At 39.6% G+C, this 24,004-nt stretch overlaps 1 protein-coding gene across 1 annotated transcript; it reads left to right on the forward strand.

The window, feature by feature from the left end:
• The first annotated feature begins 9,322 nt into the window (after positions 1 to 9,322).
• Positions 9,323 to 22,178, forward strand: LOC308684206 (uncharacterized protein). The gene is made up of 4 exons (XM_081355319.1): positions 9,323 to 9,466; positions 9,585 to 10,556; positions 14,849 to 14,957; positions 21,379 to 22,178. The coding sequence occupies exons 2-4, from the start codon at positions 10,467 to 10,469 to the stop codon at positions 21,897 to 21,899; spliced, it is 720 nt and encodes a 239-aa protein (XP_081211445.1). The 5' UTR covers positions 9,323 to 9,466; positions 9,585 to 10,466; the 3' UTR covers positions 21,900 to 22,178.
• Positions 22,179 to 24,004: the final 1,826 nt, after the last annotated feature.

Raw genomic sequence — 24,004 nt, forward strand, 5'->3', positions numbered from 1 at the left:
TCTAATTTTAAATAAACACAAAAAATAGAAATGAAAAATTAACTTAATAAAGAAATTTACTTTTGCTATGGTTTAATAAATGTCTATGGATATCTTCCAAAAAAAAAAAAATAATAATTTTGGCGCAATTCTTTCTCTATATAGTGTTGATATGGCAACTAGTAAATACATTAAGTTTCGTCATGCTAGCATGTGTGGAAGTATTTAAAACAAGTGTGTTACAACTAGCCCCGTGTTACATTGTGCCCCGCGCTCCCCTAAGTGAGAATACTTGAGAAGTTTAAAATATTCACAAGTCATGACTATCTATGCACAATCTTACTGCACAAAGGCCAATTTTGTCTTGTGGGTCTAATGTCTAATGGACATTTTCACTTGTGAGCAAAGCAGTCTGTCAGGTCATCGATATGTCCAGGTTTTTTATCAGACATAGGTGGCAACCCTAACCACCGTGAACAATAGAAACTGCAATCATTTGCCCCGCAAGGAAGTATTCATCTTCTCTGGCAGCTGTAGTTGTCCAGTTAGTATAAAACAAGACAATTATGAACAGGGCAGATAAAAAGTAGATTTAAGTACATAATTTACCTGCACTGTTAAAGGTGAGAAATCTCCTATTTTCTGGACCATCAAAGATTCTCCATGTCCTTAAACAGTCCATTAGGAGGGTTAGAAACTCACGTTTGCGACCACCTGTGTCCACTGCATCTTCAGTTGTGCCTTCATCATCTGTGAATTTAACAAGCATGTCGTGTAATGGGTTGTATGATGCACGTCTGAATCCACGAATTGCTCCATCCCAAACGTTAGCTCTATTTATGTTGAATCTGCTGCCAGATGTTTTTATTATCTTCAATGAGAGATCTGACACAATGTCTGCAGAAGTTAATACATCTGTGCTGTAATAAATAAAGAGGTTTTGATTAAGTTAAGCAAAATAATAATGAAATAAAAAAATAGTCAATAAATTTAGGAACATGACATTGAGTAATCCATAAATTAAAGTGTAAGTTGCAGGTTAACCACCACAGCCAATTAATGTGTAAATTAAAGTGCTCTATATGTATATATTTAATTATTTCTGTCTTAAAATGCGTTAAAATAGCATTTATTGGGGTTTCTTCAAAGGTAGCGTGTTTTTTCAGTTACTGGGTGATGACGTCACAAGAGGAACTCGCAACCCATACTCTGCTAGATTCTTACTGTATTATGGCTATTTGGAGAACGACTGAGGATGTGGGAAACCATCAAATTCTTTATGGACCACAGCCCTACAATTTTTAACTGGTCAGGCGTGAGAGAGGGTAGCCATGGCACTCAGAGTTATTAATGCTTGGTGTGAGGAGAATTAGTGGAGGGTTGGCCAAGTGTCCTGGTGAGTAACGTTAGCTACGTTAGAGCTAGTCTGGTGCAAACTTAACCCGGATAATATAACGGAACAAGCAAGTCTTTTCAAAATATTGCCGTCATGTAGAATAGCAAGGAGGGACAACGACTGAAGACATTATTTACTTACAGTAAGTCAGTCCAAATCAGAGCTGTAGAGATGCACACACTGCACAGGCACAAGCGGCTAGTCTCATCGACGCCTCAAACGTCATGTAATACCCTTCCTCAATCCACGCGTTATCAATTTCTCACGATTTAATTAGCGATGTTTATTGTCAGAAAAGAAAAAGAGAGATCGATGTCCCCATCACTGTGTTTGTGTGGGTTATGCCACCCAGTTGAATCAGCAGTGGAGAGTGTGTGCTGCCGTGAGGTGAACGCGTTTTGGAGTTTAGTGGAACAGCTCGAGCTGCGACCGGCTGATCTGACGTGCCTGAACCCGTTTGTTTTGCGAATAGCGTATTCTCATTTCAGGCAGGATCACGGTCCCCTTTAAGTCAGCACACACGAGTATGTTTACAGTTGAGTTATTTTATCCATATTTTTTTTTATCAAATAAAACATACAACCAACTTTTCTGAAGTTATGTAAGGCGAATATAGCTGCTAGCGTAACTCTACTAGTGAGTTCCTCTTATGACGTCACGCCCCATCTAGTGGAAGGGAGCCGGAGCGGTTAAAACCACTGTTAAAAGTGCCAACTTTTCATATTATATCAGCATTTTGGTATAAAAAACAATGGTGGGCGGTTCTTATCTTTATGTTTAATAAACACATTGCATTATCTTCGTGAAAAATTTAACCTGCAATTTACACTTTAAGTACCGTTCTTCTTGAACATGTTGTCTGCTCTCATCGGACGCTTCCGAGTCACTTTCGATTATTATTGGTGCATAGAGACGTGTGTAATTGCTGTAAAAAGACAGATTAACAGGAATTTACATCCATTGACATACAAAAATAATTGTAGGCTACTTGTAAAGCAATTCATTTATTTTTTGAAACTCTTTTTGAGGTAATACAAGCAACTTACGTGTAGCACTTTTGTTGGCCGTGTGTGTTCTTGGATATTTGTTCCATTTTTTTCCTGCTTCCTAGATTTGTCAGAAATATAACAATTATTAAAATAACATTATAACTGACCATTATAAAGACAGAATACATTTATTTCATATGTTGTAACAAAGTAACTTTGCAAGGTATGAACAATTATGAACTTACTTGGTCCAAAAAAGGCAGAGAGACATCAGGGGGTCTGAAAAACAACTACTGTGTACTGATTTAAACAACTCCATTCCTAACCTCCAAATAATGTCTTGTTAACTATGCTAATACATGTTTGATGTGCTTCCTGCATTTGGTGTGCTTGCTTCATCTGGAACATTCCATATCTGAAAAAACAAAACAAAAAAAAAAACCAAGCCACTTGTTAAAATGAGTTACAATTAAATGTTATATTTATGTAAGGAGACATGCAATTAAATGCACCCACCAAAGTGTCACTCTCATAATGGGGACTGTGAGAGGTAGACTTTACTTGCACTTCACTGTCTTCGCTAGAAGAATCCCCAGAGCAGTCTTCAAACAACAATGAAAGTAATAAATTCACTTTGATTTAAACCCATTCGTGTAAATAGTGTTTTTGAAAATAGCTGATATCTTTATTTTCTCAATTCCATAACTGGACTGAATTCCATAGGAAACAGATATGGGTTAGGGGCAGGGCCTGAAATTAACACCCGACTACGCGCCAAATGCGGGTGAATTTTGCAATTGGCGGGTAAAACTGTCAATCTACCTGCCACATTGGTGGGTAACCAATGAGAATTGAGTGATTCATTAGTTGTTTGTTTTTGCGTCTGTTTTTTTTTTTTTATTAAGTCCGCGACGTAAAAGACGACGTTTTGGAAATGCGAGTTACAGTATTAAACTGTTGGTGAGATGGGATGAGATGAGATAAAGCAAAGCTGACGTTGGTTACGGTACAATGACAGTTACAGATGTGTGTGCGTGTGTATGTTGGGAGTTGGGAACCAGTGAGAAAATGTCCGGTACCCGGTAACTTTACTAGTAATATTAATATTAATTTAGTTCTGCTTAACGGTTCCTGAAGGCTGTAATTAAAGGGACACTCCACCCATTTGCATTAAGAGGTCCATTGTTAGAAAACCAGTCATACTATTGAATGGTCATGCAACACTCTCTCATTTTCCCCTGAGACGGGAGAAATCCACTATTTACCTTTTTCACTTCCTCCAACAATGACGCAAAAATCGTCATTTTGCGTCATTGTAGGAGGAAGTGTAAGAGGGGGGGATTTCTGTTGAGACTACAAGCACTAGTTCCTCATCTTTCCCAGGGGGCGGGACCCGCTCACGCTACAGACCTATCACAGATCAGTGGGTGGGACTTTACTCTCTGAAACTGAAAGCAATATCCTCCATCTTGTTTGAAGCTAAGCTAACAGGCGCTGTGGAGACAGATGTAAAGTTATGACAATAGCGGAGGAGAGTGCTCAATATGATATAGAAGAAGAGGATTTCGGAAGTCTGATGCTTGAATCAGGTGTTTGTGGCTACCTTTACAAGCCGCATTATAGCGAAGAGCAGCCGAGGCAGAAGACCTGCCTGCCGCGGACGAGGAGCCCGGACTGGCTCGAGTTAGGGCGGACTGGTGGCGCCGGTGATCTCACTATGCAACTCATAGACTGTAAGATGCAACTACGAACACAGAGATGGAGTCCGTCTGCGGCAAAGAATTTCAACGATGACAATTTCTCCTGGACGAAATCTCTGAATCAGACGAGGACACGGACGTTTGTGTTGAGAACTATCCTAGTTTCGCACCGCATATGTTCTGACTGAACATCCAGGTACCATGCAATAATTCACCTTTTCGAAAGAAATACAAACGAGGAGTAATGCACTAATGAGTTCGCCAACTAACTAGACATTTTGTGTGAATGTGAAATGAATTTCAAGCTCTGGTGGTAGCTAGCCTTGTAGACGGAAGAGTGATTTCTCTTATAGGCAGATATGCGCTTTCTGGATTAGTGGGAGTGGCTTGCGGAGCTGTGCAGTGTGGTGCATTGTGGGAGTTGTTGTCTTTCATACAAATGCGTCCTGAAGTTATTTTTTGTCTTTCCTCGGTCACGAAGGCACCAAATTCAAAATTTATTTTACATTTCGACTACATATATGACCCACTTTAAATAAAAAGCAATGTTCAAATGGGTGGAATGCCCCTTTAACAGTTGCCAGGAACTGTCTACTGACTAAATCAGCCATCAACACAGCCGTGTGTGATTTGTTTACATACGAGCTGCGGTAACTTAGGTCTATATCTGTTGAGTTAGCACAGTGTGTGTGTGTGTACGTTAGGGCTGTACTGTCCCAGTCGATTAGTCGATTAATTGGTCGATACGTTCTGGTTCGACCAAAATTCTGATTGGTCGATTTTTTTGCCGTGTTTATTTCATCAGTTTTGCCACGCTGAGGCGCGCTGATTTCATCAGGTGGAAAGCACTAACTGCTAATGGGGGTGTTTTCAGAGTACCCTTGTTTCACTGTAACAGTCTGTCTTCAAAACACCCCCCTTGTTTTCACCTTTTTTGGATTAGTTCAACCCAAGAGAGAGCGTCGAGCGATAACTAGAAGGTTTGATGCTGAATATTATTTATTTAATTGTGAGAGCGTTTAATAGTCAGTCCTCTTCTAACATGTCAACAACAAAGAAATCGACAGTGTGGCAGCATTTTGTTAAAATTGATAACAGGAAAAAGGTTGAATGCAAAGTTTGCAAGCAACAGTTTTCCACAGCTTGACGACAAACATGACATATCATCTAAAAGTGGTAAGCTCACTTGTCTGCGTTAGCTTGCCCTGTATGTTTTGAGTAGGCTATGAACATATCAGAATTTGCATATTTCAATGTTTTAGTGTGATAACCTAACTTTTTTATTTTTTATTTGGAGCCTAATGCGCAATTGCGCTGTGCTGTTGGTTGTGTTAGTTTTGAGCCTAGGATGCTTTATTTTTCAGTTATGCACTTTATTTCGTTTCTGCTCTTGATCTGGTTTGTTTAATAAATATAATTTTTTTATTAAAGTGGACGTGCCTTTTGTGTTTCTTAAGAGTAAAAGCTTTAAGTTAATAGTCTATTCGTGTCTCAGCTGCGAAGCTGAGCTCATGTTCAGCCTCGCTCGGTGCGAGGACATGCACGGTGAAATGATAGTGTCTGACAGTTATAACTTATTATTATAACATATGACAAAAATAATTGTCTAAATTATGTTGCATATTCCTCAACAGTTCTTGTGTTGATATCACTAGTTGACAACATAGTACTATTTTCGGAAATCATAAGCTATGATATTGCGCAGGTGCACGTGATGCAGCGCTGTCAGAGCTGACAGACTCAAGTGTCAGACTCATTTCAGTGCAAAATAATTGGGTCAAAAACGATTTAATGTACTGCAAATAGCCTACTAGTTGTTTATGTTTATTTATAATTCATTTAGGCGGACAACAAGGCTACCAAGTACTGCGCACAGTGCGCATCTAATGAATTTAACGTTTTTTTTTTTCTAACATCATTTTTAGTCGATTTTTAGTCGAAAATTTCAGGACTTCAGTCGACCAAGATTTTCTTTGGTTGAGTACAGCCCTAGTGTACGTGCGTGCGTGCATGCGCTGGCATGCATGTGTTATCAAGCTTACTGTGAATTGTCATTGTTTCTGTAGGGTGGATGAACAGAAAGGGTTAGCTGTAGCAGGGAAGACATACAGAAATGCAAACCAAGCGCGCGTCGGAGTGAAGAAAGTGTGGCGTGTGCGCGAGCCACACGAGAAAACACTGTATCCGCGCCTGCGATCGCAGCGGCAACGAGCACTTTGATCACTTGATTTAAAAAACACATTTCAGCGCTAGATCGCCTCTTATTTAAAAAACGAACGAAATTAATGCTCTGCCAGTTAACTGGAGATGTTTTATTTATTTGTAGAATTGGTACATTCGTGCCGCGAGATGTTTTAAAAAGTGGTGGGGACAATATCGACCCTGGCAAAAAGTGGTGGGGACATGTCAAGGAGACCAGACCTCATGGAAGATGCAGCTGCAGTGGAGGAAGAGGAGTGCATCTGCTCCTTTTTTGTGGACTCAGATTAGCAGCAGTCAGTAATATGACATATGACTATGTCTGTGACACAGCAAATCAATGAATAAAAAGATAAAAAAAATTATAGTCTAAGAGTTATTATTACTTATAATGATTTCGTTAATAACTTGACAGCACTTAAATGTGTATTCTTACAAGTTAAAGAACAATGTTTGTGTGATTTCTATTTTTCACCTTTGTGAGGCAAAAAAAAAAAAGGCTGGTAAAAAGTTACTGTGGCTGGTGGTCTAAAAAGTTAACTTCAGGCCCTGGTTAGGGGTAATCATGATTCTAACTACACTCTAAAAAATAATTCTGTGGCTTAGTAAATATTACAGTAATATTTAACTTTATTAACTTAATAAAATCTCTGAATATCGTTTACTTGATTGTTTGAGTTAAACATACCAAAATAATTGACTAAAAATCCAACAGTTAATTTTATCTAAAATTTACAGATATATTTAAGTTTTTTTCACTAAAATAATTTAGTATTTGACCAACCAATTATTTCTTTATAATACACTTAATATATTTGTGAAATCTCTATCAAAATCTTTGAGAATGGAGAATTAAACTGATCTGTTTCAAGAAACAAAAATATGACAATTCAAATCAATATTATTAATATATTTAACACTCTTAAGAAATTTAGTAAGTTTACTCAATTAAAACAATGCACCCCTCCCCCGCCCTCTGACTGTTGAGTGAGCGCACGCTGTTTTAACTCTCTCCAGTCCAGAACAGTTCTCCTCTCCTCTTCTTCAGCGTCGCAGAATTGGGGCATTTCCTCTGTGAAATTCAGGTTTGTGAATGTTTTATTGTATCTATGAAATCATTACTGTGCTTTAAATAATTTTATTTAATGCAAAACAACATACAGAGGCGTAATGTGACACCTAAACGAGAGTCGCGCCTGTCTTTTCGCGTGATTGAAACGCCTTGCATAAAACACACAACTTTGTTCTTAATGATGATGAATATAATTAATGTGGATGATAAAACATCCTCAGAGCTGTCACTGTTTGTTTATTGGCAGGTTATGGAGTCAGTCGCTCGCAGTGTCTTTGGGCTGTGAGTGAAACGCAGGACGGCGGTCTGAAGTTCGAAGTTCACCCGCAGAGGCGAGTCCGTCTCCGGCACGAGAACCGGCGCTGATCCGGTGGACACTGGATAACAGACTGGTTGATTACACTTGAATTAGGCTTCCTGAATGTTTAAATGTTTCATTTTTACTTCTAAAATGTTTAAGTGAGTTTAAATGTAGGCAATATTGTATACATGTTAAAAACAGTGTAAACTATGCTGTATTGTTGTACTCATCGACAATAAAGGCCAATGTCATTTATACTGGTGGTTGTATGGAATACTATTTTACAAGGTTTAGAGGAAATAAAAAAGTTAATATAACTCATAAATAAATAAAATTACTCATAAATATTGTTTTTTAAATGTTAAATTATTTCTACTCAATTTTATTTGTTAATGTACCAGATGCAGTTACTCAGATTTACTTTTTTTTTTTTTTTTTTTTTTTTTTACACTTGCATTTACTCAATACACACAGCTTTAAAATTTACTACATTTTTTTGAGTGTAAAAATGTTTCACCAAAAAAATGTAGTTATAATAGTTAAACTTTTTAAAGTGTATCCTTTAAAGTAATTATGAAATGGAAGTTGCAATAGTCTTCATCCCTATATAAATATAAATTTAAATAAAATAAATAAAAGGCATATAAAAGATACCTTCACTGTTTTGTTTTTTTTAGGGAAGAAGCAGCCTGTTTCAGGGCTGGCAGAAGGGCATTCAGACTATAATCTTTGACTAACTTCTTGGCAAGTACACAGTAATTATCTATCTACTGCACTGGACAAATATTGTGTTAAAGTGTTTAACAACACTAAAATTAAACATACATTTTATGTACATTTATGTGTTGTGGCTTGTTTCCGTTGTATTGCAACTTTTTTGCGTTGTGTTGTGGCTTGTTTTCGTTGTGTTGTGCACTTATGTTTGCTTTTTGAATTTCGTTGTGTTGTGCACTACTGGGCCTCCGTATTTATGTGATCAAAAGGCTACTAAATCATAGACAAATAAAATCTAAACATTTTCTTCAGTTATGTAAATCTTTATGTAAATTAGTCAAATAAGCATTTATGTGTGTAATGTAAAGTGTTGACAAAAGCTTAGGCCAAATGGATGACATTATAGCACACATTCAGCACACACACGGCTATCTGATGTGTTTTCATCTGGAAGATGTATTTTTAAGAGTTTCATCTGCCGTACTGTACGTCTGTCAAATGTCCCCTGTCAAATATTAAACACACATTTAGGAAACGTCTATGTTGCATTTGGTTACGAGTGAATCTGCACTTATTTAAACAACCGTTTATCAGATGTTTGTACACAGTTAAGAAAACGATGTTTAACAAATCTTGAGAAGTGTGTGTGCTTAATGAAGCACGACTGGTAGATATATGAAAATGAAATGTTTTACAGCAACTTAATATAATTAATATATCAATATTTAATATGAATGTCTTCAAATCAATAGTGTCCTCATCAGTTGTTAAATAAGTGCAATGTAAATATTAATAATGACAATCAATAATATGTATGATTCTGTCAATAGACTCTTCAGAAATGTGTGTATAATAGCTTGGCATTTCTCAACATGAGGACGTTTTTGAAAAAATGTGTTTGTGACTGATCTACAGTCTTCAGGATAATGATTTAAATAGAGAGAGACACTTTGCATTGTCAGCACATGCTTCAGTGCTCTGAGAGTGTTTATAGTGCTGTGAGTTTAACACTTCATGACTGAGAGCAGAACACACTCTTCATCATCACACAAGACTAAACTACAGCAATGAACACAATCAACATCTTCATCTGGACCATTGCACTGTTAATTCAAGGTTTGTGTAATACAGTTTTTATAATGAATATTATTTCTCTTGAAATGTTAAATATTTTTATCCTATACTGTATATCATCATATATATCATTTTCATTTGTGTTTGTGTTTTCTTTCAGAGTGTAGAGGACAGATCACTGTAACTCAGAGTCCATCAATACCAGCAGTTCAACCAGGAGAAGAAGTCAGAATAAACTGTAAAACCAGCAGTAATGTGTATGTGTATAATGGTAATCAATGTTTAGCCTGGTACTCACAGAAACCTGGAGAAGCTCCTAAACTCCTCATATATTTTGCAACAACCCGTAATACTGGAACTCCATCTAGATTCAGTGGCAGTGGATCTGGCAGTGATTTTACTCTGACCATCAGTGGAGTCCAGACTGAAGATACAGGAGATTATTACTGTCAGAGTTTTCACTATCCAAATAGTCAGTATGTGTTCACACAGTGATAAAGAGTCGTACAAAAACCTCTGTCAGTCAGACGTCACAGTGACTGCACTGATACAGCTGAGAGAAACTGCAGCTGCTGATGGAGGATCACAAACTACACAATATCAAACCTTTCACAGACTTTATTCATTATTATGAAGTACTAAGTAAACATATAATCTTATATCTCTTACTAAACTGGACTAAAATGTATAGAAAATGTGAGTAGTGCTTGTTCTTGTGAAATCACTACAATGTAATAATTGGACTTCCATGCTTCGCCACTAGAGGACACATCTTTATATTACTGAGTTTCCTCTCGATACTTTACTCGTCCTGCATTGCTAGACGCTGTTACGGGGAAAATGTTGTAGCAAATACAAAGTCCTCAAATCGGGTCTCAAAGAAATCTCTCAAGAGTCGAAGTTCCATGTTTCAGAAGAATTAACTTTATTGACAAGCAACAAAGTCGCAGTCCTAAAGGAGTATAATCTCAAGCGTCATTACACAACTAAACATGGAGAACAGTATGAGAAGTACCAGGCAGACGAGAGAGAAAAAACAGCCATGAAGTTGAAGAGAGAGCTAACGTCCCAGCAAAGCCTTTTCCACAAAGCCAAAAAAGATGCTGATGCTGCAGTTGAAGCAAGTTATGTGGTGAGTGAGTTGATCGCTAAAGCAGGAAAGCCATTCACTGAAGGGCAGTTTATGAAGGATTGTATGTTAAAAGTAGCTGAGATTCTATGTCCAGAAAAGAAGGGCTTGTTCAACAATCTCTCTCTATCGGCAAACACAGTGACCTGCAATGGTCGAACTTCAGGTCTTATACCTTTTCTTATCACTACGTAGCCAATCAGCTATCTTTCTCTTTTTGCTCCGCCTCGAGATCTCGCTACCGTTAGAATCATCTTTCCCGGAGATATCTTTTTATTGGTGGAAAAATCTTTGGTCACACCCATTTTTTTTTTTAAATATCTCAGGTAACATGATTCTCTGCACCTGCAGTGTCCTAGTGCCATCCATCATTTTTAATTAACGTTTTTAGTACCATCTTATCAACTTTCTATACACATCTTCTCTCTTAGCTTGTTAGGTACTTTTCCATCCTCACAAACCCCTTGACCTAATTTAACCTGATTTATCCTGATATAACCTGGTTTCTGACTGAGACACAGCAATACAGACTTTTACATGAGGCAAAAGAAAATCTCCAACACATACTCCTTTTTCTCCGAATTCTGAAGCCTTTTTAATCACACAGTGAAACTGCACGGCCATTGGTTCGTGCAGAGTAATAAAACGAACCAATGGCAAGGCAGCAGAGCTGCACGAGCCTATGGCAGAGAAGCCTGCCAGAGCCCGCCAATTTGGGCTTGGCATAAAGCAGGACTTTATAGGCACTCTTCGCTGGACTTCGAGACTAAGCTGAAGAAGCCTTCTCACCGTTGAATACATTTCATTTTTAAATGGAATAAAAGCTCAATTTGAATTATTTGTTTTAATGTTGGGAAATATGGCTATAGGCCCAACAAAAGAACATGGTAGTCCTACCGTTTTCTGTGGTATATTGCTTAATGATTTTTACATGGGTTTCACATGAAGTTACAGGTTTACATTGGGTGAAGATTTAACATAGATTGTTGATGGGTTTCAAATGTTATTCCATGGGTCTCACATGGGAATGTACGTTTCACGTGTGATCTCATGGGTTTCATATGTGATTATAGTTCTGTCAGGACCACTATCGTCAAATATGATTGACAATTAGCATACAGTTTGGATTGACAATCAAATTATCATATCATATTATATTAATTATGTTTTAATTAGCTCCTGAGAAACGAGAGGAGCTGGAGATGGTGGAGGGTAATTAGCTCCTGAGAAACGAGTGGAGCTGGGGATGGTGGGGGGTAATTAGCTCCTGAGAAACGAGTGGAGCTGGGGATGGAGGAGGGTAATTAGCTCCTGAGAAACGAGTGGAGCTGGAGGAGGGTAATTAGCTCCTGAGAAACGATTGGAGCTGGAGGAGGGTAATTAGCTCCTGAGAAACGAGTGGAGCTGGGAATGGAGGAGGGTAATTACCTCCTGAGAAATGAGAGGAGCTGGAGATGGTGGAGGGTAAATAGCTCCTGAGAAACAAGTGGAGCTGGGGATGGTGGGGGGTAATTAGCTCCTGAGAAATGAGAGGAGCTGGAGATGGTGGAGGGTAAATAGCTCCTGAGAAACAAGTGGAGCTGGGGATGGTGGAGGGTAATTAGCTCCTGAGAAACGAGTGGAGCTGGGGATGGTGGAGGGTAATTAGCTCCTGAGAAACGAGTGGAGCTGGGGATGGTGGGGGGTAATTAGCTCCTGAGAAACGAGTGGAGCTGGGGATGGAGGAGGGTAATTACCTCCTGAGAAACGAGTGGAGCTGGAGGAGGGTAATTAGCTCCTGAGGGTAATTAGCTCCTGAGAAACGAGTGGAGCTGGGGATGGTGGAGGGTAATTAGCTCCTGAGAAACGAGTGGAGCTGGGAATGGAGGAGGGTAATTAGCTCCTGAGAAATGAGAGGAGCTGGAGATGGTGGAGGGTAAATAGCTCCTGAGAAACAAGTGGAGCTGGGGATGGTGGAGGGTAATTAGCTCCTGAGAAACGAGTGGAGCTGGGGATGGTGGAGGGTAATTAGCTCCTGAGAAACGAGTGGAGCTGGGGATGGCACAGGGTAATTAGCTCCTGAGAAAAGAGTGGAGCTGGAGGAGGGTAATTAGCTCCTGAGAAACGAGAGGAGCTGGGGATGGAGGAGGGTAATTAGCTCCTGAGAAACGAGTGGAGCTGGAGGAGGGTAATCAGCTCCTGAGAAACGATTGGAGCTGGGGATGGTGGGGGGTAATTAGCTCCTGAGAAACGAGAGGAGCTGGGGATGGTGGGGGGTAATTAGCTCCTGAGAAACGAGTGGAGCTGGAGGAGGGTAATTAGCTCCTGAGAAACGAGAGGAGCTGGGGATGGAGGAGGGTAATTAGCTCCTGAGAAACGAGTGGAGCTGGGGATGGTGGAGGGTAATTAGCTCCTGAGAAACGAGAGGAGCTGGGGATGGAGGAGGGTAATTAGCTCCTGAGAAACGAGTGGAGCTGGGGATGGAGGAGGGTAATTAGCTCCTGAGAAATGAGAGGAGCTGGAGATGGTGGAGGGTAAATAGCTACTGAGAAACGAGAGGAGCTGGGGATGGAGGAGGGTAATTAGCTCCTGAGAAACGAGTGGAGCTGGGGATGGAGGAGGGTAATTAGCTCCTGAGAAATGAGAGGAGCTGGAGATGGAGGAGGGTAATTAGCTCCTGAGAAACGAGAGGAGCTGGGGATGGAGGAGGGTAATTAGCTCCTGAGAAACGAGAGGAGCTGGGGATGGAGGAGGGTAATTAGCTCCTGAGAAACGAGAGGAGCTGGGGATGGAGGAGGGTAATTAGCTCCTGAGAAACGCGATAGCTGCTGATAATACTGAAGGAGCTTATATATGTATACAGTGATAGGTGTCGTATTCCTATAGGTAGATGTGGATCAGCTGAGAGTCACTGATGCGAGCTTGACTAACTTGACTAGCTCATGGGTTTCACATGGGAATTTTACATTTGTTTCACATGTGTAAATATTCCAAAAGCACACATTTCCCATGTGCAAAACACGTTTCACATGTGCTTTTAACATGTTTTTACATGTTAAATTTCATATGTGCAAAATCACACATGTGCATGTGGTCACATGAGTCTTTGCACATGTGAAGTTCATGTGTTTTTTTTTCTGTAAGGGGGAGAATAGTTATTATGTGCAAACAGCGGGAAACTCTGTATATTCGTGTGCGCATGTACAAAAATATATTCTGTTTTGAAGCGTGTGACATATAAACCACATTAACCCAATCGCATGTTTAATATTCATGTAAACACTACATTCAGATTCATCAATCGGAATGAATTCAGTCCGATTGAAACACAAGTTGTGCATGTAAACATAGCGACTGTAGGCGATACTCCAGGACCAGGAACCACTGATCTAGAGTTTCGTGACTGAACTCAATATACACTGCTCAAAAAAATAAAGGGAACACTTAAACAACACAATGTAACTCCAAGTCAGTCGCACTTCTGTGAAATCAAACTGTCCACTTAGGAAGCAACACTGATTGACAATCAATTTCACATGCTGTTGTGCAAATGGAATAGACAATAGGTGGAAGTTATAGGCAATTAGCAAGACACCCCCAATAAAGGAGTGGTTCTGCAGGTGGTGACCACAGACCACTTCTCAGTTCCTATGAAAACCCCATTTGCATTGTCAGGGTGGAGTGATTGTGATCCTCTCAGAATAGAGCAGCTCTGTCTCCAGAGACCATGTTCAAACCCCAAGAGCTTTATTTGACATTTACTGCTACATCAACCTTCTGAAAAGCACCTGCATCTTCATCTGTTAGTTGAATGATGTTGTCAGACACAAAGTGAACTTGTTGAGAAGCTTTATTGAATGTTGCAGCAAACACAGCAGATTGAAAGATCACACACATACACACACACACTCACACTCTAAAGTTGCGTTTATAATAGTTGTTATTATAGAGTTGTTGTCTTTCATCCACATAAGCCAAAAATACATTTTCTGGCTTTTCTCAGTCTAGAAAGCTCCAAATTCAAAAATGTCTTCACATTTCTTCTACTTAAATGACCTATTTTAAATACACATTCATCTTCCCAGAGGTGAAGTATCCCTTTAAGAATGACATGGTTTACAAACAGCCAGTAATTAAGTAAATATGATTATATATATATTATAAAGTAGGTCATCTATGTCCTAAATTAATGACTCGTTTGTCACAAAATGAGTTATGGTATTTGGCTTTTGCTTGGTAGTAAAATTGTATTAATGTGTAAGTGTGTTGTTGTCATATGGAACTAAGTACTTTGTTGTTTGTTTTGGAATGTTTAGGTTAATATCTCGGTGAAGATTCTTCAACTGACTGAAGACCAAGTGTGTGTCACAAGATCCCATCAGAAGATGCAGAAAAGATCTTATGATGTGGCAGACAAAACACATGGTATCGCTTTGTGTGTATGGGGCGGCGAAATTTAGAGAAATGGAAAATGCTATTACTCCCTCCTCCTTCCTCCTCTTTCTACACCCTTTCTCCTCCTCCATCTCCTCCAACACTTCTTCCTCCAACCTCCCTCTTCCTTCCTCCTCCTCCATGTCCTCCTTCCTCCTCTTTCTACACCCTTCATCCTCCTCCATCTTCTTCCTCCTCCTCCATGTCCTCCTTCCTCCTCTTTCTACACCCTTCTTCCTCCTCCATCTCCTCCAACACCTCCTTCCTCCACTTTCTACACCCTTCATCCTCCTCCATCTTCTTCCTCCTCCTCCATGTCCTCCTTCCTCCTCTTTCTACACCCTTCTTCCTCCTCCATCTCCTCCAACACCTCCTTCCTCCACTTTCTACACCCTTCTTCCTCCTCCATCTTCTTCCTCCAGCCTCCCTCCTCTTTCCTGTGTTGACATCCTTCCTCCATCTTCCTTCATCCAGCCTACCTCCTCCTTCCTCCTCTTTCTACACTCTTCTTCCTCCTCCATCTTTTATCTGTATTTGGGAAGTGGGAAAAAATAGATATCATGAAAATATTTCCCAGAGAGCAACATGTCAACATTGATTCCAAAGACCATAATTTACTTTTTTTTATTATGACTCTAAATATAGTAAAACTGATTTATTTAGTTCTTGATTTCTCATTGTTAACATGCTTGTAAAGGTGTAGCACAGAACTGAACTCAGAGAAACTGCTGCGTATGACATATGTTTAAAATGATCTACATTCATGATTCTCCAGACAAAACCTAGTGTCTTATCAGCCTGACAAACATAAACAAAAATATTTCACAATTAATAAATATGTGCAATTAATCACTACATGGTTCAATAACATTATTCTGAAAGTAAAATCTTCTATGTAGAGTTTATGAGTTTGTTATCAGCACAAGCTGTTGTAAATCCTGCCCACTTCTTTGCATTGTCAGCACATGCTTCAGTGCTCTGAGAGTGTTTATAGTGCTGTGAGTTTAACACTTCATGACTGAGAGCAGAACACAATCTTCATCATCACACAAGACTAAACTACAGCAATGAACACAATCAACCTCTTCATCTGGACCATTGCACTGCTTATTCAAGGTTTGTGTAATACAGTTTTTATATCTTATATCTTCTATATATTTTATATCTTATCTTAAAATGTGAAATATGTATGTTTGTCATATACTGTATATCATCATGTATATATATATTTTTTTTTTTTCAGAGTGTAGAGGACAATATACTGTAACTCAGAGTCCATCAATAACAGCAGTTCAACCAGGAGAAGAAGTCAGAATAAACTGTAAAACCAGCAGTGATGTGTATGTGTATAATGGTAATCAATGTTTAGCCTGGTACTCACAGAAACCTGGAGAAGCTCCTAAACTCCTCATATATTGGGCATCAACCCGTAATACTGGAACTCCATCTAGATTCAGTGGCAGTGGATCTGGCAGTGATTTTACTCTGACCATCAGTGGAGTCCAGACTGAAGATACAGGAGATTATTACTGTCAGAGTTTACACTATCCAGGCAGCACTAGATGGTTCACACAGTGATAAAGAGTCGTACAAAAACCTCTGTCAGTCAGACGTCACAGTGACTGCACTGATACAGCTGAGAGAAACTGCAGCTGCTGATGGAGGATCACAAACTACACAATATCAAACCTTTCACATACTTTATTCATTTATTAGGATGTAAGTAAACATGTAATATAATAATATAATCTAATATCTCGGTAACACTTTAGAATAAGGTTCCTTCGTTAATTAATAACTACACAGGAACAAATGAGTAACACAATATTAACAATCTAGTAACTAATATTAATTAACAAGAAACTCTGATTAATGAATTAGTAAGTAATAGCACACAGATGAAAGTGTTAGTTCACTATTAACTAATCAATAAATACTGTTTTTTTAATGCTTCCCAGAGAACTACTGAAGAAGTTTCATAATTCATGCAAAACTAATCAATAACTAATGCAGGACAAATGTCTAGAACTACATAAAAATGTTAACTGCTATTGTAAACAATGTGTGTGTGTGTGTGTGTGTGTGTGTGTGTGTGTGTGTGTGTGTGAATATCTTGTGAATGATTAGAAGATTCTACACTTTAGGATTGGCTTTTCATTAGTTACTACTGTAAGAATCATGGTAACTAACTAATAATGACTCCAGTGTTACTGCATACTTCTATGGGAATTACTAATTATTTGGATCCGTATTATAAAGTGAAGATCATGGTAACTAACTAGTTACTGAAGTCATTTTAAGCTTTTGAGGTTTTTGGTGAAGTTTTAGATAGTAATTCCGTGTGTAGTAACACTGGAGTCATTACTAGTTAGTTACCATGATTCTTACAGAAGTTACTAATCCAATCCTGAAAAGCCAATCATTAAAGTGTAGAATTTTCTAATCATTGACAAGATATTCACACACACACACACACACACACACACACACACACACACACACTTATGAGCTAACTAATTATTGCTATATGACAGCATAGGCTAATTATTGACAGCTTTCTCAAATCATAAGTCTGCTATTATGCTATTAAATATTGATAATGTAAATAACCTTCATTTAGAATAGCAGTTAAAATGTTAATGTAGTTCTAGACATTTGTCCTGCATTAGTTATTGATTAGTTTTGATTAGTATTGATTAGTTTTTAACCACAACATTCAATAACAGAAACAACTCTAAATGTCCAACAGAACTGAACATTAGACATTAACATAAACTGCCAACATCTTTCCCCGTGTGCTCTACGATCTACTTCAGGCTTATGATGCTAAACGCAGCCCTGGGCCGTGGACCTGGAGTTCCCAGCATGCTTTGCAAGGGACTGCATTAGGAGAGTCAATGTGTTAATTTATGTGTTTTACACTGTATCACTGAAGGGCCTGTTTCTTTTCTCACGCAATTTCTCTGCGTCGGTCCTAAAAAATAATAAAAATCCTACGCTGACTTTTTTTACAAATGCGTTACACCAGCAAAGAGCAGGTGCTAGTGATGGAGAAATGAAGCTTTGTGAAGCACTGAGGCTTTTCCCTCAACTGTATCGTAGAATGGTTCATTACTCGAAGCCTTTCAACACACTGCACACTAACAACATCTCGTGGTCAAAAGCTGGAAAATCTGCAGACGACACACACATTTATGATTGTTTCAAATAATAATTCAGTTTGTTACAAACACCATAAAAGGCAATCCAAATATTTAATTTAATAATAGTCTTTCATGTCATTACTTACATAATGTATTAATGAATGTGAATAAATGTATGAGTCAGTGAATAAATGTATGAAAAAATAATAAATAGAGCAGGAGTTGGTACAGGCTTAGATTGTCACGGTTGATTTATGCACTGTTTCCTCTGTGTCTCGTGTCACTGTTTATTTACATGTCTGTGAGTGTGCGCGAGTGGGCGTTGTCCCACTCGCGTGATTGTTCAGTGCTCCAGCTGTCGTCAATCACTCCAATTCCCTGTTTCAGGTGCAATCCATTCCCGCTCTCCATAAATACTCTTTCACCTCTCCTTCCAGTGTCCATCCGTTGTTTGCAGTCCTGTGTGTGTGTGTTGTGCCGTCTCATCCGGATCTTGTACTTCCTGTGGATCGCGTCTTCTCTGTTTCACCGCACACGAGCACCGAGCACTGGGGATTCCACGGATTCACCGCATCTGAGCTCTTCATCACGTGACCATCGAAGTCCCTGCGAGAGTGAGCCTGATTGTCTTCCCCTGAGAGCGTCTGTTTGCCTGTTTCCTGAGAGCATCGGATCGCCTGTCCCCAAGAGACCGTTCAGCATTGACTTTTGAGTGATATTTCCTTTGAGCTTGCTGTTCGAAATAAACACTATTTTTCCCTGCTATTGCTTCCAGTATTCTATCATGACATAGATCTATATTGACAAAGAACTATTAAATGCAGAAACTAAAGTCTTTTAGGTATAATCTGTATAGAAATCCATTCCCTACTCCCTCAAGGAATGTGTGAGGGAAATATTCAAGACACTCTCATCAGTAGTGTACCTCAGGCTCATCAGTAGTGTACCTCAGGCTCATCAGTAGTGTACCTCAGGCTCATCAGTAGTGTACCTCAGGCTCGTCAGTAGTGTACCTCAGGATCATCAGTAGTGTACCTCAGGATCATCAGTAGTGTACCTCAGGCTTATCAGTAGTGTACCTCAGGCTCATCAGTAGTGTACCTCAGGCTCGTCAGTAGTGTACCTCAGGCTCGTCAGTAGTGTACCTCAGGATCATCAGTAGTGTACCTCAGGCTCGTCAGTAGTGTACCTCAGGCTCATCAGTAGTGTACCTCAGGCTCATCAGTAGTGTACCTCAGGCTCATCAGTAGTGTACCTCAGGCTCATCAGTAGTGTACCTCAGGATCATCAGTAGTGTACCTCAGGCTCATCAGTAGTGTACCTCAGGCTCATCAGTAGTGTATCTCAGGCTCATCAGTAGTGTACCTCAGGCTCATCAGTAGTGTACCTCAGGCTCATCAGTAGTGTACCTCAGGCTCGTCAGTAGTGTACCTCAGGCTCATCAGTAGTGTACCTCAGGCTCATCAGTAGTGTACCTCAGGCTCATCAGTAGTGTACCTCAGGCTCATCAGTAGTGTACCTCAGGCTCATCAGTAGTGTACCTCAGGCTCATCAGTAGTGTACCTCAGGCTCATCAGTAGTGTACCTCAGGATCATCAGTAGTGTACCTCAGGCTCATCAGTAGTGTACCTCAGGCTCATCAGTAGTGTACCTCAGGCTCATCAGTAGTGTACCTCAGGCTCATCAGTAATGTACCTCAGGCTCATCAGTAGTGTACCTCAGGCTCATCAGTAGTGTACCTCAGGCTCATCAGTAGTGTACCTCAGGCTCATCAGTAGTGTACCTCAGGATCATCAGTAGTGTACCTCAGGATCATCAGTAGTGTACCTCAGGCTCATCAGTAGTGTACCTCAGGCTCATCAGTAGTGTACCTCAGGCTCATCAGTAGTGTCCCTCAGGCTCATCAGTAGTGTACCTCAGGCTCGTCAGTAGTGTACCTCAGGCTCATCAGTAATGTACCTCAGGCTCATCAGTAGTGTACCTCAGGCTCATCAGTAGTGTACCTCAGGCTCATCAGTAGTGTACCTCAGGCTCATCAGTAATGTACCTCAGGCTCATCAGTAGTGTACCTCAGGCTCATCAGTAGTGTACCTCAGGCTCGTCAGTAGTGTACCTCAGGCTCATCAGTAATGTACCTCAGGCTCATCAGTAGTGTACCTCAGGCTCATCAGTAGTGTACCTCAGGCTCATCAGTAGTGTACCTCAGGCTCATCAGTAGTGTACCTCAGGCTCATCAGTAGTGTACCTCAGGCTCATCAGTAGTGTACCTCAGGATCATCAGTAGTGTACCTCAGGCTCATCAGTAGTGTACCTCAGGCTCATCAGTAGTGTACCTCAGGCTCATCAGTAGTGTATCTCAGGCTCATCAGTAGTGTACCTCAGGCTCATCAGTAGTGTACCTCAGGATCATCAGTAGTGTACCTGAGGCTCATCAGTAGTGTACCTCAGGCTCATCAGTAGTGTACCTCAGGATCATCAGTAGTGTACCTCAGGATCATCAGTAGTGTACCTCAGGCTCATCAGTAGTGTACCTCAGGCTCGTCAGTAGTGTACCTCAGGCTCATCAGTAGTGTACCTCAGGCTCATCAGTAGTGTACCTCAGGATCATCAGTAGTGTACCTCAGGATCATCAGTAGTGTACCTCAGGCTCATCAGTAGTGTACCTCAGGCTCGTCAGTAGTGTACCTCAGGCTCATCATCAGTAGTGTACCTCAGGCTCATCAGTAGTGTACCTCAGGCTCATCAGTAGTGTACCTCAGGCTCATCAGTAGTGTACCTCAGGCTCATCAGTAGTGTACCTCAGGCTCATCAGTAGTGTACCTCAGGATCATCAGTAGTGTACCTCAGGATCATCAGTAGTGTACCTCAGGATCATCAGGTGTTTCGGCCCTTTGAACACTGGACACCCTCCTCTGAGGCGGGGTTAGGGTTAGGGTTAGGGTTAGGGTTAGGTTAGTCCTATAAGTCCAGCTGAAATGATTAGACCATGAAACACACCACTGTTTGGATCCTTTACACTTTCTAAACTGTGACGATTTTTCATCGAGTACTTTTACTTTTAATACTTTATATACATTTCCCTGATGATACTTACATACTTTTGCAGGACTTTTACTTGTAACAGAGTATTTCTACAGTGTGGTATTAGTACTTTTACTTAAGTAAAGGATCTCAATACTTCTTCCACCACTGGTGATGACTTAGTGTTTATTTAGGAAAAAGTAATATATGAACTTTCTGATTTTGTCTTTACTTCATTTTATCTTTAGAACACACAATAAAAGATGATGCTCACATTGACAAGGCTACAAAGTTGTGCACAAAGATAGTGGGCCACTTTTCTCACCGCTGGAAGAAGAGGAGAGCTTTGACAGAGGCACAGAAGGAGCTCAACCTTCCAGAGCTCGCACTGGTTACAGAATGCCAAACCAGATGGGGATCCAAGCAGCACATGACTGAAAGGGTGCTGGAGCAGCAGAAGGCGCTGGCTCTGGTTCTCTCGACCGACAAGAACCACAGGCACTTGGTACAGACGTGGCAGGACATTGACGTTCTTGAAGCCATCAACAAGACCCTTTCTCCCCTGCAGGACTTCACCGATGCACTGTCGGGGGAGAGCTACGTCAGCGTATATTCTTGTACGACTGAAATAACTGTAAGACTTGAGAAATTAGATAAATGCCAGGCAGTCTTCTTGAGGCCCCGAGAGGACAAAGGACCTCTCTGGAAATTAACAATTGAACTCAACCTTGTGCACTATCGAGACAAAAGTCTCACCTCCGAGTCCTGAAGTGTCAACCAGTCTTTCCGACCCATCCATGATGCATCCTGAAGTGCCAGCCTCATCAGCCCTGTGAAGGCCTCATCGACACGACCAATCTGACCTCTGACCTGTAACTCTGCCTGGATCATAATCATACACTGTTCGCTCGTTGGCCAGAGGAGAACTGGCCCCCGACTGAGCCTGGGTTCTCCTAAGGTTTTTTTCTCCATTCTGTCACTGATGGAGTTTTGGTTCCTTGCCACTGTTGCATGTATGATTTCTACAATAAAAGATGAACAAAATATGAACTCAGTGTAGAAATAAATGAAGGAAAAACAAACCTGTAATAAACTGATTAAACTCATAGTGAGACACAGTGTGGAAATATGTTTAGAATTTTATTTCATTTTTTATTATTATTTTTTTTGTTGAAAGAAATAATGCTATTCTTATAATAATATCATTGTTTTAGATTAAATTAGTATACAACAATATCAGTAACACTTTATTTAAAGCCTTCATACATATTGCATAATAAAAAGTATTTTTAATGCATTAATTATATATTGTTTTACACATTATAATGCATGTGTGATCTCATAAATAATTGTAACCAAGGTTTTAACACATTATAATATTATCTATTCATTGTTACACCTCCAAAAAATTATAATACACTAAAACTCATGACAAACAACCAATTCTAGATGTAACAAGGAATTTGTAAATATTATAAAACATTTTAACTTTGGTTACAGTTATTTATGAAAACATATGACATTATAACATACGCTATTGAAACCTTTATAATGTATTATACATAAAGGCTTCAAGTAAAGTGTCGCCACAATATCTAATAATCATTATTATTAATAAATGTTGTTCTTGTTTCCACTGTAAAACACTTTCTGAAATCAAAATTGTATTTTTTATTAGGTGATTAAATAGACAGACTTACCGATCACCAGTTTAGTTCCTCCACCGAATGTGAGCCACAGTGATACAATCTAATGAAACGCTCGTACAAAAACCTCTATTCCACTCGAGTGAACACACACTCCAGCAGAGAGAGAGAAACAACACTTCAACACACTGATATTAGAAGATCCTCAGCTCTTCTCAACACTCACTCATTCAGATTTGACTAAATGCTTTCTGATATAACACTGTTTAAAGAAATATATTTGATGAGCTGTGACCTCTGAGGTGACCTTTGACCTCTTTGATCATGGATGATGTTGTGGAGTTTCTCATAATGATGCTTCTGTTCTTCATATGCAGATCAATCATCATGATTCACAGAAAAACCTGCAGCTTCAGACTTCAATCTTCAGTGAAAATCTCTTCAAATAATGAGTTTATTGAATATTAGAGCCAAAGTCAATAGAAAGTGTCAACAATGAAAATATAAAAGGTATTTTGCATGTTCTCCACAGTCAAGCATGTTTTCATATTCAAGGTCTGTTCTAAAAGTATCTGGACTGGTTATGAATCTCCACACAAGATCATGAAACGTGAACAAGCTCTAATATGTCTCCATCTTTAACAGCCTGTTTCTTCTCCATTTGATGATTTCAGACACACATGAGGCTTCATGATAGATGGAGTGACACCATGAACTCTGATTAGAGATTCACAATCAGTCCTGATACTTTCTGAACAGACTCATGATTCATGATCTTACTTTAGTGATGGCGGTTCATCTAGTGGAAGTGTAGCAGTGATGATGGTCACATGACTGAATATGGACACAGAGATGGACGTTCATCTGCACATCCTCAGTGTCTCAGGAGTCACAATAAAAATACAAAATAAAGTCATGATTCTGTAACTCTAGTGTATATTAGTTTGTTATCAGCACAAGCTGTTGTAAATCCTGCCCACTTCTTTGCATTGTCAGCACATGCTTCAGTGCTCTGAGATTGTTTATAGTGCTGTGAGTTTAACACTTCATGACTGAGAGCAGAACACAATCTTCATCATCACACAAGACTAAACTACAGCAATGAACACCATCAACATCTTCATCTGGACTCTCTGTCTGTGCATTCATGGTAAATATATTTTATAAAAATTTAGCAAAATATGCAATCACATCTAATTTACAATCATATTAATGACTAAACTGTCTA

This window comes from Scardinius erythrophthalmus, assembly GCF_964197995.2.
Source record: "Scardinius erythrophthalmus genome assembly, chromosome: 24".
NCBI classification, from domain to species: Eukaryota; Metazoa; Chordata; class Actinopteri; order Cypriniformes; family Leuciscidae; genus Scardinius; species Scardinius erythrophthalmus.

Coding starts and splice junctions, on each gene's coding strand:
- LOC308684206 (XM_081355319.1), top strand. CDS start 10,467: ATGAAGTTGAAGAGAGAGCTAACGTCCCAGCAAAGCCTTTTCCACAAA. Junction 10,557..14,848: donor CAGTTGAAGCAAGTTATGTG/GTGAGTGAGTTG, acceptor TGGAATGTTTAG/GTTAATATCTCGGTGAAGAT. Junction 14,958..21,378: donor TGTGGCAGACAAAACACATG/GTATCGCTTTGT, acceptor TTTTATCTTTAG/AACACACAATAAAAGATGAT.